This window comes from Hypanus sabinus, chromosome 9 (assembly GCF_030144855.1).
Source record: "Hypanus sabinus isolate sHypSab1 chromosome 9, sHypSab1.hap1, whole genome shotgun sequence".
Lineage (NCBI taxonomy): Eukaryota > Metazoa > Chordata > Chondrichthyes > Myliobatiformes > Dasyatidae > Hypanus > Hypanus sabinus.
The window spans coordinates 28,383,236-28,398,849 of NC_082714.1; the positions used below are offsets into that span (position 1 = coordinate 28,383,236).

Here is a 15,614-nt window from a genome sequence, read left to right on the forward strand (position 1 = left end):
ATTTCATAAAATGACATTCACACCAAAATAAATAATTAGGTAGTAGCCAGAAGCTTTAATGGAGCATTTTGTAGGGCAAGAGAGAGATCTTGTGAGGCTCAGGAGAATTCGAGAGCACACACCCAGCAGTAAATACACAGCCACCAAGTGAATAAGTGCTTTTATTCACTTATTCCACTTATAAGCCACCAAGTGCTTTTATTCTGCAGGGGGCAGAATAAAAGCAGGGCTGGACTACGGATTGGAGGCATTGCTTAACAGTGTGTATGTACCCTAGTCAGCATGGAAAGGCACAATGGGAGAAGGAAACAAAATAAGTAATAGACAAGGCAACAAGGTTTTGAGTTAACTCAAGTTTACTTGTTGTGTTTATGAGATCTTGTCTTATTTATTACAACACAAGTGACTACATTTTAAAAAGAACATTATTGACTGTAAAGTCCTTTGGGATGTCCCGGTGCTGAGAAAAGTTTTATATGAATCTAAGTCTATCTTTCAACCATTGGATTAAATTTACTGTCAACTGATGCCCGCACTGTGATGCCGCCCCATCCAACCAAGTGGAGCAGTGTCAAGAGGGGACTGGGAAGTTAGAAACTCTGAGGGCGGGTTGAAAACAAGGTATTGCATATTCAGGGACAGAAGATAATGAGACGAAGGAATGGATATGTGAAGGAGAGATGAAAGAGTGTGGACATTAAAAAGATGGTGGAGGGGTAGGGCTCCATCATTGACCTGCAGACTGAGGACTAACAACATGGTGCAACAGCAGAACTGAGAGGGGAACTACAGGTTATTGAAATCCAAAGGGGAAGAGGAAATGAGCATTCTTAAACCAAAGCTTATCAGACCATGAAGTCCTACACTGGCACTATTAAGTGCAGAGTGATGGAGGATGGATTCAGAGTGAAGAGAAGGCTGAAGAAAGGTTGTGCATGCGGGCAGATACATAAAACTCAAGCAGCGGGTGGGAGCAGTACATAGGATTGTTGGGCAGTCAAATTTCAAGCACTGACAGCCTCTTTCTCCAGGCTATGGTACTGCAAGTTTCAGCAGCTATGACACACATCACGGGGACAACAGAGCAGTAGTTAACAGCTCTCTCTCTCTCTCTCTCTCTCTGCACCACACTTTGATAGACATTCTGGCTCTGTGGCAGCTGCCTATCTCCCTCGAGGAAGCAAACTAACAAATCCCAGGATCTCTCTCTCTCTCTCTCTCACTTTGTAGGTAGCAAACCCAGAGACTCAAGTCACAGTCATGTACTACTAGCAGGGAAGCAGGATCAGGCACCATCCCAGCTGAGACAGTTAAGAAGTATGAATTCTAAAGGGATCTTTGACTGTGGCTCACTGCAGCTGACACTTGGAGTCGTGTGGACATGGTGGGGAGCAACAATGCAGCATCCTCTGACTGACGCACGGCCGGATTGAAATGAGAGAATTCCCATTCTGAGATATGAATCATTCCCGGTCTTTACATACAATTTTAAAAATAAGGTGCAGCTAAAGAACCCATATGTATCCCTGGTTGTAGACAAGAAACTTTAATCCACAATAGTCAAGCTTTATGTTCTAACAGTTGGTTTACTGCAGTAGTCCAGAGATTGCAAGGCATTGCGCACAAATTCACCCAAGAGACAAAGTGAGGATGGGGCTGTGAACAGCTCCATTAACTGAGCAGCAAGATGATGCAGACTTGCTGGTGTGGAGTACGCAGTGAAATTGCCTCCTTTGAAAGAGTCGGTCCACCTTGTTTTAATTTCCTGTTTGTTTTATTAGACGTGCTATCTACTTGTTTTATATGATTGCTAGATCGTTAATATAGAGATATAAGCTCCTAGCATTACAGTGTGGCCAAGAAAGCACAATCCAAGGTGATATGGGAGAAATAAAACCAAAACTGCAGTCAATTTACAAAGGGGCCATCTCAGTTCTAATACTCTATTGATCTATCTGTATTGTAGTTTGGCTCAGCGCTGTTGTTAGTGCTTATCATATACACATTCTCCTTTCTTTAAGACATTGCAGTTAGTCCTATTCTAGCAATCAATATGATAAAAAGCTGTAAAATTGAACCTGAAGCACATTTCCAAATTTGCTTTTCTAACTCTAAAGAGAAAACAAATATCGAAGGGATTCTGTCTTTCATTGGAGGGTTGAGTTAGTATTTTGACGCCTTCCTCAGCACATCCGTTTTGTGGGTTAGTATGTAGGTGACTAATGTGCTCTCAGCAAACAGATGAATCAGCAAAATCTTTTAAGGAGATAATAAGTATTTCACCCAAGTGCTTTTCAACCCCTCAGCCATTTAGCAGGTAAAGGGAGCTTAGAATGGTTGAGCCTATGAAATAAGAACCTTCACAGCACCACTTGTGACTTCATGGAACAGGAATATTTTCCCTAACTTCCCAGTCTTCTCTGTTTATACACACTGCCTTTGCTGACTCCTTCCAGTAATTTCCCAAAAAGTTCCTGATCACCTAACCAACCAATGTTGTACCCAACATACAAATAGTCTCTCAAGTTTCACCACCTATTCATTGGGATGTGGAGGAAATTCATTCCTCTCTGTTTCTTGTCTGGAAAAAAAACACTCCCTGTCCTATTCCAAGCAAACATTGGTGCCTCTGTGCAAGAGCAGGTTTAATCTGGCAGGATTTTATCTTCCTTCTGTGAGTATTTTTAGACCTATACTATCAAAATTGATACAACTGTGAAATGGTAAATCTGAATTCTATCACCTATAGCCGTTATTTGTTCACTGTGAAAACATGTTGTGGTAATACCAAATGCTGACAGACCGTCTGATGTTTCAATCTCAAAAATCCAAGAATGGATTAATTTAAAAAAATCAACAGTAGGATTAAGGATTTTATTGCTTTCAAATATGATTCAATTTAAATTGGACAGATATGATAAAATATATGGATAACATAAGTTATAATTGAATCTTGAAAAAGAGTGATGACTTTACTGAGTTGGCAGCAGCGTAAGAGGGGAGCAGGAATGTATGCTTCAGAACTGATCAACTGGGATTATTAAAGGATTCCTTAGGCTGTCCAGTTGCAGAGTATTACCAGTATGTGTGTAGGTAGATAATTAATATTTAATCTCATATGCAGAAGCTGATCCTGCTACTCTTCTAGTTTCATCTTTGATTAAATACACAAGCTAAATCCAATTGTTGAACCAGCACTAAAAAGATAATTAACAGTCAGCAGAGTTCTCACTGAACCTATTTCTTTACTGGCGGTGTTTCCAAACTTTGCAAAATTCTTGTTTTGCCTCACTCATGCCACCACAAAATATTACCCTGTTTCTGTCTAATATGCTGTATTGTCTTTCTCACATCCCTCAGCTGGGTAAGACTATCATTGCCAAATATGTGTCGGTCAACTGGGCACTAAGAAAAATAGAGTGATAACGGGAGCAGTCTCCTTAATATCTAGATTTTGGAGGTTCTGCTAAGTAACAGTTTTGTAAAGAGCAGCCTTTTTGAGCTGGGAAACAGCAAATCTGAATAGACAAGAGGACAGTTCAAGGTCTTTTGTTATCTGAAAGGAAGGAATAATGCAGCTCAAAAAGGCGGACCAGTGTTTGTATTAAAAGTACATGCTCACCCGTACACCACAGATAGAAGCAGCCATTGTGCTCCGATGGTCTGTACTGGTGCTCATGATACATAAAGGCCCCCTTTCTGCTTTTCAATGCATTGTAGCAGTATATCTTGTTTTTCCTCCCCTTGAATTATCAAATGTTGTCACACTAACAGAGGCTTCTCAGCCCTCAGTAACTTTGTTGGCTCTTTGAAAGAGATATCCAATTAGTCCCATTTCTCCGCTTTCTCTGAAAACTACGGCAGTTGTTTTCCCCTTTTGAGAGTTCAACCATTCCTTCTATGAAAGTTATTACTGTTTTTGTTATCTTCCACATCTGAACAGTTTTTTCCTCATGGCTTTAGTTTAGAGACTAGAATCTTATCTAATCTCCCCATAGCATATAATGACTTAAATATTAATGAATGAACAAATGTCCAAGTCAGAGACGTAGATGTTAGGGTTAGTAAGTGTTGGGCATGCTACATTGGCACCAAAAGCATGGCGACACTTGAGGCTGTCCCCAGCACATCCTCGGACCGTGTTGATCATTGATACAAACAATGCATTTCACTGTATGATATACATGTGATAGATAAAGCCAATCTTATCAGACAAAGAAGGATTGGCAGAGCTAACAAATTTCAAAATGGCAGTGATGATTCACATGTGCATCTATAATGCATTAAAAGAGATCTATAATATGTGCTGGTGAATGCTGAAAATATTCAACAGTTCAAGTAGTTCTGTACGATTCTTCATCAGAACTGCCTATTTAAATTAGTCATGTTGTAATTGCAGCCTCCTGCCAGTGGTGGCAGTGTGCTCCATCAGTTTAAATGGCAGTAACCTAATCCATTTTAAACATTCCATAGTCTGTCCAAAATATTTACAGTTTCATAATCTAGAGCCCAATCATTGATGGGATTGATTTGATGTACATTCTACTCTGTTTTTAGAGGCCATTTGAATCTGCAAAAGCCATCCTTTTGTGGTCCAATGCAGTTTCTTTTTTTTTGTGTCTCGTATCTCCTAATTTGATTAAAAAGATGCAATTATCTACCTTATTCTACCCTCTAAATAGTATAATTTAGTTGATAGCTGCCCTTTAATGGCACACAATATTTATTCCTGTCTTCTAGTGAATAAATTCCTTCATTCTGCTCTTAATATTTTTCATTAAACTTGAGTCTAAATGTGGATTTGTGGCCTTAGTTGTTGCGTGGACCAGGCCCTCGTGCTTTGAGGTCGCCTTCTACAGTCACCTGACACCAGAGGCAACGTGGCGCAGCGGGCGTCCATGCTGGGTTGGGGGCTGGCCCCTCCCTTCGGTGCTGCTTTCTAGTGTTTACTCAGTGGAAGACGAGCTGGATTGCATTCATCTGCAGCTGCACTAGCGCATGATGATCGAACTGTTGCATGCTTGTTTTTGTCCCATCAATCTGCAGGGCATGACACTCAGGGGCATGGGCTATATTTTTTGTGACTGTGCTGTATGTTTACTACCTGTGCTTTGTATTCCTTATGCTATGTATGGATGCTGGTACTGTGTTTTGCACTTGTGTTTCATTTGGCTGTATTCATGTATGGTTAAACTTGAACTATACTGTTTGCCCAATGGCTTTGCAGACCGTTTATTTATATTTATTATTATTATTAAAATACATCATGGAATAGGGCCTACAGGCCTTTCAAGCCACACCTCCCAGCAACCCCCAATTTAATCCTTACTTAATTACGGGATAACTTACAATGATCAATTAATCTACCAAATGGAGCACCCAGAGAAATCCCACACTGTCATGGGGAGAACGTACCAACTTCTTACAGGCAGGGGCAGGAATTGAACCCGGGTTGCTGGTATTGTAAACCATTGTGCTACTGTGCTGCCCCATTTAGTTCTTTTTTGTGTGTATTTCTATCCAAATGCCTTTTAGAGTCTTTTAGAACCTGCTACTATTTTCTAAATTGAAGCAATTCAGGATAATGTTGGGAAGGGTTTTCCTTGCCACTGATGTAGGAAAAGCCAAGCAATTTAGCTTGTTATGTTTTTAATGTACTGTGCTGTGATACAAAAAGCTAATTTTCATGACATTTATACCATGTCTACTCATGACAATAAATTTGAAACTTGATCCCTGTGAAACATAAGATCCTCCATTATTAAATGAATCTACTTGAAATATATTCCATTAGTTGTAACACACTTATCAAACCGAGGTTGTGAAAAGCCCTTTACAAAAGCTAGTCTTTCTTTTGTCAGAGGCAGATGACGCTGGGTGCCTTCACATCCCTGGAAGAAACTTAAGCATATGTTGCAGTTCAAACTCATTAAACACTGACATGGTTGGGATCCTCTGAAAACATACAAAGCTCTTCTCTGATGCTCCTACAACACATAAAAGCAATTTATGGAGACATTTTGGATTGGGTTAAAACAATTATAAGAGACTATTGACGCAGAAAGCAAAAGGAAAGACTTTATACCAGTTGCTCAGTCCCAGTAATGAAATACTGCTTGTCCTTCTGCAGTGTAACTCGTGCAAGTCACTATAGATCTTTGTTTTCAATTGCTTTAGTTGAGTTTCCATTTGTACAGAAATGTCCCAGCCAGAAGAGTTAAAGTCATGATCAAGCTGTGTTTGACTTTTGCCTTTGTCGGTTAATTAGTGAGATTTATAACTTTGCAACGACCTGATTAAATTGCCTCTTGCTATATAAATTTAATGAGCAGGATGCACTACAGATGTGAAATGGCACCAATTTAAGGGGAAAAGACTTAAAGGCAATAATTCAAGCCAAAATTGAGGTTAATGCTGTGTATCTTGTTAAATCCTTGAAATAATTTTATGCAAGCGAGGAACATGTTTCATGAATGTAGAGTGACTCTTTTATTTTCAAGGTTGTCAGCTTCAGAGAAAAAAGATACATTTAGGTGAAAATATCTGCAAATTATACAATTTCTATTTGCTGCTATGAAATGAGTTAAATGGATCAATGTACTTAGCTTAATTTTCATTCGGCAAAATAGTGATCTAAGCACACGCCTAGAATACTGTTCCAAACACCAAAATCTCTCTGCACTGTCAAGCAGCACTAAGAGGGAGTGAGAATTAGTCTTGAACTGAGGAACAACACCCCCAAACTCTGGAGTAGTCAAGTTATTTGAGTTACTTAGTTGTGAAGATTCATTCCTCAATATTGGCTTGGAGAAATACTGGAGAAGAAATTATCAATTTCAACTGTTTCCTTGGCCCACAAATTTTGCAAAATGCTAATTAAAATAATATTGTTTATGTTGAGAACTTCCCATGGCTGTTATAAGAAGAATTTGTTTTGATTAGCAACGAACAGACTGCTCTTGGGAAATTTATATACTCACAAACCAGTCAGTCCTACCACTGGACATATGAAGGTCACATATCAGCATCATGTTAATATAGATAACATGATAGGAATGCTGCCCATTTCAACCACAGTGAAGCTGAGTTTTCTTTCACTGGGAATGAGCGATAGAGCCTTAAAATTCATTATCCATTTCAGTATTCATGATGGAAATTTGTTCCCCTCTGATGGAACTGGAGAAGTGGCACAGTAAGTTAGCATGTGGTACTTGTATGGTGGGGTAAAGTTAAGGTGGTGAAGCCCCACCTAGAGCATGTGTGATTTTAATGTTTGCCCCATAATGCAATTGGGTGACTCTCAAACTGAGCATCAAACTGCAGTGTTCTGTTTCAATTGGGACAGCTTGGTAGCGGGTCACGTAACGTGCCACTGACCCACCCGGGTTCAGTTCTGCTGCTGCCTGTAAGAACTTTCAACATTCTCCTGGTGACCACGTGGTTTTCCTCCTACATCCCAAAAACATACAGGTTAATAGGCATTAATTGGTCATATGGGTGTATCGGTCAGCACTATCTCATGGGCTGGAATACGCTGTATCTTTAACTAATGAGTTAAAAAAGTAAAAGGTGGGGTGTTGTTGGGGGGGGCGATGGTGATTGCAGTGGAAATGACTCGTTTAAATATTTATAGTGGGTTTCTATGATGCAAATCACACCTGGATGAGATTTTAAATAGGCTGTTCTGCTCCACTCAGCTTCCAGCTGGACAAAACTTCACTGGATTGGCTTCACAGATAGATGGGAATGAGCAGAAGCAGTGCAAAGAGACATTAAGGTGCAGGAACTCAGTTGGTATGGGTCTGTGGGATTTTGTGCTGGGATTTCCAAGGGATTTCTGGGAATGGCTGTTCTCCCTGATTCCTTGGGATCATTGTTTTGGAAGTAGTGAAAATGGCAGGAAGAGTCACAGGCTATTTGACCCATGCCAACCATCAAGCACCCATATGCACTATTGCGTGAAAGCAACAGTTACTGCTGAGGCCCTTGGACTGAGCATTTGTACATCTTTTTACAACAACTGTAAATTCTTGGAGTCTAGGAGCACGTATGTGAAAAGTGTAAAACCAGCATAATGGAAAAGAAGAATAGAAACCGTGGAAAATATTTGGAGGGGAAAGTGTAGAGTCAAGAGAGACCTTGATTCTGCCATTAACTTACACTAACATACTTATACATCAATGATAATGATCTCAGACTTCCATCTTAATGAGCAATAATTCAATAATTCAGTGGTTGTTTAACCATGTGAATCATTGCACTCTCTTATTTGTGACCAGTAATCTACAGATTATCGTGTTCAAGCCACAGCCAAAATCTCTGCACTTCACAGGATTCATTAAAACATCCATTCAATACTGCTTGTAGTTCTCCCTGTCTCCTACCTGGCTTCACTCCAGCTATGTGGTCATAGAGTCACATGACATGGAATCAGCCCTTCACAGTAGGGATCAGAACCTCATTAGAAGTAACCCTTACTTGGACTTTACACAACAGAACCGGCAACAAAGGTCAACCTGGATTTTGAAAAAAGATGTTGCACAAAGGTCGGTAGTCTTTGTAACACCTCTGAGATTACATTGACTTAAATTATTAGCTCAGCACCAGTATTTCTTAAATCATTTCCAAGGGTCTGTAATGATTTAAGTTGCTGAGGCAGGTATATTAACAACATGCAAAAGGCACATGGACAGATATAGGAATATGGGCCAGATGCAGGCAAATAGGACCAGCTTCAATAGGAATCTTGGTCAGTGCGAACTAGTTGGGCTGAGCGGTCTGTTTATGTGGTGCGTTTTGCACACGTTGCATTAAAAACAAGTGACATAATCCGACAGTGCTGAAATAACACAGTGTGGCAATCTGTGAAGACTAGAGAATGCAACAGTTACGCATTGCCGGTCGTGACTCACTGCATGGAAAGACTAAGCATTGCAGATATTTTGATGTGTTTAATGAAGGAGATGAATGACCTTTATTCATGATATCATTTAAATGTTGTTTACAATAGAATTCTGGTAGTAGTCATTAAAATACTGAGCTGCTGCATTTGTTGAGCGTAATGATAACTGGAAGTTGAACTTCCCTGTTTGATCTGCTTTTTGTAACCATTCCCAATCTTAGCAAGGTTTTGTTTATTTCTCTCTTCCCATAACACTTCATGAACTACTGTTCACCTCACAATCTCCTATTTTCCTCCATTTTCTGTCCTCATCTCAGGTTCATAAGAAAACAAGGACTGGACCGGATTTTCTTCGAATGTGACACACACATGTGGCGCTTAGGGGACCGGAAAATCCCAGAAGGCATCACTGTAGATGGCGGTTCAGACTGGTTCCTCCTGAATAGAAAATTTGTTGAATATGTAAACTACTCAGAAGATGAACTGGTGACGCATATGAAGAGATTTTATGCCTACACCCTGTTACCAGCTGAGGTATGCTGTAGCAGCAAAACTGTTTGATATCGTGGTGTCTGTTTATCAATTGTCTCTCCATGTCCACTGGAATTACTTAACATGAAGCACTAAGGTACATTGATTTAAAGGCAACAATAAAGTTCAGTCTATTTGAAACCCACTTATATGATGCCCACTTGAATGATCCAGTAGGCACCATACATGCATAGGAAGAAGTCTGAGGAAGTGTTTGCATTGGCACTTTAAAAACCCGTGGTGTAGCTGCAGTTAACCTCATAATTTACCATCTTACAGAGGGAAGTCCAATGTGTTTTAACAACAACAGTTTCACTGGGAATTGCTTCAATTCTGACTACCATGAGAATTTCCACATTTTAAAAATAGCAACATTTTTCATTTCCATGCTCGCTGAAGAGATGGTACTTATTTAAAATTTTGTATTCTCAATGTGCTGTATGGTTTATATCTGCTGAACAGGAACCACAACCCAAAACAGTCATTTCTATCCTACTTTCTCCAAGGGTTCTTCCTTTTAAACTTCCTAAGCAACATGTTGTAATAACATTAAGTATTTATGCTATGAATCATTTAACACGATATTAATATTTTGTAAATTCAGAATGAGATACCAGGCCTGAGATACCAGTCAGATGATGGGATAAAGTTGGAAGTGGTTCCAATTTGACATTGAGCAAGAATCGTACAGGCGGTCTTCACTTCCATGTATCATGATTTCTGGGGTTTTCAGTCTTCATTGATTTGATATTTTAATACATACACTCAGTGACCACTTTATTAGGTACAGCCTCCAACCCAGTGTGATCTTCTGCTACTGTAGCCCATTCACATCAAGGTTGGACATGCTTTGCATTCGGAGATGCTTGTCTACACACCACTGTTGTAACATGTAGTTATTTGAGTTAATGTCACCTTCCTGTCAGCTTGAACCAGTCTGGCCATTCTCCTCTGACCTCTTTCATTATGGAGTGCCACATGGCTCGGTATTGGGACCACAGCTGTTTACGATTTACATCAATGATTTAGATGAAGGCATTGAGAATAACATCAGCAAGTTTGCTGATACTAAGCTGGGTGGCAGTGTGACATGTGATGAGGATGTTAGGAGAATTCGGGGTGACTTGGATAGGCTGAGTGAGTGGGCAGATACTTGGCAGATGATGTTTAATGTGAATAAATGTGAGGTTATTCACTTTGGGAGTAAGAACAGGAAGTCAGATTATTATCTGAATGGTGTAGAGTTAGGTAAGGGGTAATACAAAGAGATCTACGAGTCCTTGTTCATCAGTCACTGAAGGTGAATGAGCAAGTGCAGCAGGCAGTGAAGAAGGCTAATGGAATGTTGGCTATTACAAAGGGAAGTGAGTACAAGAGCAAGGAAATCCTTTTGCATTTGTACAGGGCCCTGGTGAGACCACACCTGGAGTATTGTGTACAGTTTTGGTCTCCAGGGTTAAGGAAGGACATCTTGGCTATAGAGGAAGTGCAGTGTAAATTCACGAGGTTGATTCCTGGGATGTCCGGACTGTCTGATGCAGAGAGGTTAGAGAGACTGGGCTTGTACATGCTGGAATTAAGGAGATTGAGAGGGGATCTGACTGCAACTTATAAGATTATTAAGGGATTGGACAAGATAGAGGCAGGAAATATGTTCCAGATGCTGGGAGAGTCCAGTACCAGAGGTCATGGTTTGAGAATAAGGGGTAGGTCATTTAGGACAGAGTTAAGGAAAATCTTCTTCTCCCAGAGAGTAGTAGGGGTCTAGAATGCACTGCCTCGGAAGGCAGTGGAGGCCAATTCTCTGGATGCTTTCAAGAAGGAGCTAGATAGGTATCTTATGGATAGGAGAAATCAAGGGATATGGGGACAAGGCAGGAACCGGGTATTGATGGTAGATTATCAGCCATGATCTCAGAATGGCGGTGCAGGCTCGAAGGGCCGAATGGTCTACTTCTGCAACTATTGTCTATTGTCTATTTACAAGGCATTATTGCCATCAAAACTGTTGTACATGAAAGTCCCAGGAGATCAGCACTTTCAGAGATACTCAAACCACCCTATCTGGCACCAACAACCATTCCATGATTAAAGTCGCTGAGATCACATTTCTTCCCCATTCTGATGTTTGGTCTGAACAACAAATGAACCTCTTGACTGTGGTTTTATGCACTAAGTTGCTGCCACAGGATTGGCTGATTAGATATTCACATTAAAGAGCAGGTGTACCAAGTAAAGTGGCCATTGAGTGTGTAACTCAACATAACGTAAGAAAGTGCATTGGTGGAGTCTGTCACACGCTCTCTGGTCATAATTATACCAGTGTAAGTACCCAGAATAGTGAAAATCCTTACTTTCTTCTAGAATTGAAATGCTTAACTTGTACTTGTATTTTCTAGTTACTGTCATTGTTTGTCCATTTCTTTTGTTCTTATAAACACATGTTGAGTCATACAGCTCATCATTTTTTTTATAAGAACATACAAAATAGGAGCAGAAGTAGGTCATGTGGCCCATCGAGCCTGTTCTGCCATTCAATTAGGTCATCGCTGATCTGGCCTAGGATTCAACTCTACCTGCCTGCCTTTTCCTAATAACCTGTAATTCCTTGTTGTCCAAAAATCTGTCTTGGTCTTTTAAAATGCTCATAGTGACCTGAATGTAGAGAGTGACATAGTTCTGACATTTAATTTGTCTAAACTGTATTCTCTTCCCTTTTTAATGCATAGATTTTATGTATCTAGAGCCAGATAGGCCTCTTATTCCAAACATTCACTCTGTATATGGGCTGGAGTGACTCCCTCTGTAGATGTTCTGTGATCTCTATGATGTTCACGTCACTATGGAAATCGGGCAGCAGTGTGGATTTTCCCCGTGTTTCTTTCACACTCAGCCAAATACTAGGGAGACTTGCACGTGGGATTTTCTAACTCTAGTTTAAAAGCCTGTAATTAACCATGAAAGTTCCCTTCTGCCAACATGGAGTATTTTTACACGCTTGTGATTCATAGAGTCAAACAGCATGCAGCAGACTCTTTAATCCAAGTCATCCATGCCAACCAAGTTAGATAGTCCAATTTGCCTGTATTTAGTCCATATTTCTCTGAACATCTCCCATCCATGCATCTGCCCCAGTTCCTTTTAAATCTTATTAATATACCCGCCTTGACCATTTTTTGGCAGTTAATTCCATATACTAACAATTCTCTGGGTGATAAATTTGCCCCTCAGGTTCTTATTAAATCTTTCCCCTCTCACCTTAAAGCTGCGCCTTCCAGTTTTTGATTCCCCAACCCTGGAAACATGTCCATATGCAAAGCCCTAGTTATGGCACTCGTATCTTGTGCATATCTATAAGATCACTCTCCACTCTTTTGAACTCCAATAAGTAATGTCCCAGCCTGCTTAACCTCTCTCCCTTCAGTCCCAGCTGTTGAAGCACAGTGATTTCAATATCAGATTTATTATCTCTGTCTAATATGTTGTGAAATTTGTTGTCTTGTGGCAGTAGACAGTGCAAAGAAATAAAATACAATAAATTATGAAATAATTAGTGTAGAAAATAATGTGGTGTTCATAAATATTATAGCAGAAGAGAAGAAGCTCTTTCTAAATCACCAAGCGTGGATCTTCAGGCTCTAGTACCTCCTCCTTTATGGTAGTAACAAGCAGAGGGAATGCCCTGAATGTCCTTACTGAGGGATGCCCCCTTCTTGAGGCACCAGCTTTTGAAGATGCCCTCTGATGGGGGGATTTGCCCAAGATGGAGCTAGATAAGTCCACAATGTTCTGCAGCTTTCTGAGGAAAATGTGATCAAAGATTTGTATATAGCTCAGAAATAGGCCCTTGTGCAACTTGGTGCCATATGGGAGGACAGTACATAAACACAAGCCCAGGCTATTGCCGGAAGTATGTTAACATGGACTGAGAACTGGCTCTTGTAGGGAGCTGGAATAAATGGGTCTTTTTCAGGCTGGAGGGGTGTATCTAGTGAAGTACCCCAGGGATCAGTTTGTAGCCCTAAATTGTTTATTCGTTACCTTAATGACCAGGACGGGGGAATGAAATGTCAGGTTGGCAAGTTCACCAATAGGAAGAATGGCAAGTTGTGATGAGGATATCGTTTTTGCAATGGGATCAGGAAAGCTGAGTAACTGGGTGAAAGGGAGCTAAATATAGGGAAGTGTGAGGTCGTTTGGTTACAGAAATCAGAAGGTGAATCATTAACTAAATGGAGAAAGACTGGCAATTGAGTAACTTTCAGAGGGATCTAGATATTTTAATGCATGAATCAGAATAAGTTAGTAGTTAGGGCCGACAAGTACTGTTGCTGAGAAGGCAAATGCCCTATTCGATGGAGTTTAAGGATAAGGAGGCTTTGTTACAGTCATCCAGAGTGCCTGAGTACTGTGCGTTCATTGAACCCCTAATAGAAGGCAGTCCAAAGAAGACTAATTTTAGATAATACCAGACTAATTTTCAGAGCGTAAGGGTTTTTATGTTAAGAGCGGCTGCACAGACAAGGTGAAGGAGAATCCTAAGGGATTCTACAGATATGTTAAGAGGATAATGATTGCAGGGGACAAAATTGGTCTTTTGGAAGACCAGAATGGTAATCCACGTGTGGAGCCAAAACCGATGGAGAAGATCTTGAATTTTTTTTTGCTTTTGTATTTACTCAGCAGATGGACACTGAGACTATTGAAGTGAGGCAAAGTGGCATCAACTTCATGGGCCCAGTACAGATTACAGAGGAGGAGGTGTTTGCTATCCCTGAGACAAATCAGGGTGGATAAATCCCCAGGGCCTGGCTTGCCTCCCTCAGGCCCTGTGGGAGGTAAATGCAGAAATTGCCGGGGCCCTAGCAGAAGTATTTAAATCATCCTTAGTGACAGGAGGGGTGCCAGAGGAATGTTGTTCCGTTGTTTAAAAAGTGCTGTAAACATAAACCAGGAAACTATAGGCCAATGAGCCTGACATCAGATGTGAAAAAGTTATTGGAAGGTGTTCTAAGGGACTGGATACAAGTCGTGTTGAACCAACCTCATAGAGTTTTTCGAGGAAGTTACTAGGAAAGGCAGTGGATTTTGTCTACATGGACTTTAGTAGGGCATTTGACAAGGTCCCACATGTGACGTTAATCAAAAATGTTCAATCGCTCGGCATACAAGATGTGGTAGTAAATTGGATCAGACATTGGCTTTGTGGGAGAAGCCAGAGAGTAGTAATAAATGGTTGCCTCTCTGACTGGAGGCCTGTGACTAGTGGTGTGCTGCAGGAATCGTTGCTGGGTCCTTTATTGTTCGTAATCCATATCAAAGATGTGAATAATAAGGTAATGTGGTTAACTGGATCAGCAAATTTGCAGATGACACTGGGATTGGGAGATGTAGTGGACAGCGAGGAAGACAATCATGGCTTGCAGTGGGATCTGGATCAGCTGGAAAAATGGGCTGAAAAATGGCAGATGAAATTTAATGCAGATAAGCATGAGGTTTTCCACTTCGGTAGGACCAACCAGGCTAGGTCTTACACTGTGAACGGTAGTGCATTGAGAAGTGTGGTAGAACAAAGGGATCTGGGGATACAGGTACATTATGCATTGAAAGTGGCGTCACAGGTAGAGAGGCTCATAAAGCATTTGTTATATTAGACTTCATAAATCAATGTATTGAGTACAGGAGATGGGATGTTATGTTGAAATTGTATAAGACATTGGTGAGACCTAATTTGGATTATTGTGTGCAGGTTTGGTCACCTACCTGAGGAAAGTTGTAAACATGGTTGAAAGTGTGCAGAGAAAGTTTACAAGGATGTTGCTGGGTCTGGAGGACCTGAGTTATATGGAAAGATTGAATAGGTTAGGACTGTATTCCTTAGAATGCAGAAGATTGAGAGGAGATTTGAGAGTGGTATACAAAATTATGAAGGGTATAAATAGGGTTAATGCAAGCAGGTTTTTTTCACTGAGGTTGGGTAGGGCTACAACCAGAGGTCATGGATTAAGGGTGAAAGATGAGGCCTAAGGGGAGCATGAAAGAAAACTTCTTCACTCAGAGGACCATGAGAGTGCGGAATGAGCTGCCAGCACAAGTGTGCATGCAAGCTAGATATCAACATTTCAGAGAAGTTTGGATAGGTGCATGGATGGGCAGGGTATGGAGAGCTGTGGTCCTGGTG

At 40.6% G+C, this 15,614-nt stretch overlaps 1 protein-coding gene across 1 annotated transcript in view; it reads left to right on the forward strand.

Moving 5' to 3' along the window:
• xylt1 (xylosyltransferase I) overlaps window positions 1-15,614 on the forward strand; it is a 260,639-nt gene that overhangs the window by 197,440 nt on the left and 47,585 nt on the right. The window contains exon 6 of the mRNA XM_059979376.1: window positions 9,220-9,436. Coding sequence (XP_059835359.1) covers window positions 9,220-9,436 — 217 coding nt within the window. The remainder of the gene's footprint in view (window positions 1-9,219; window positions 9,437-15,614) is intronic.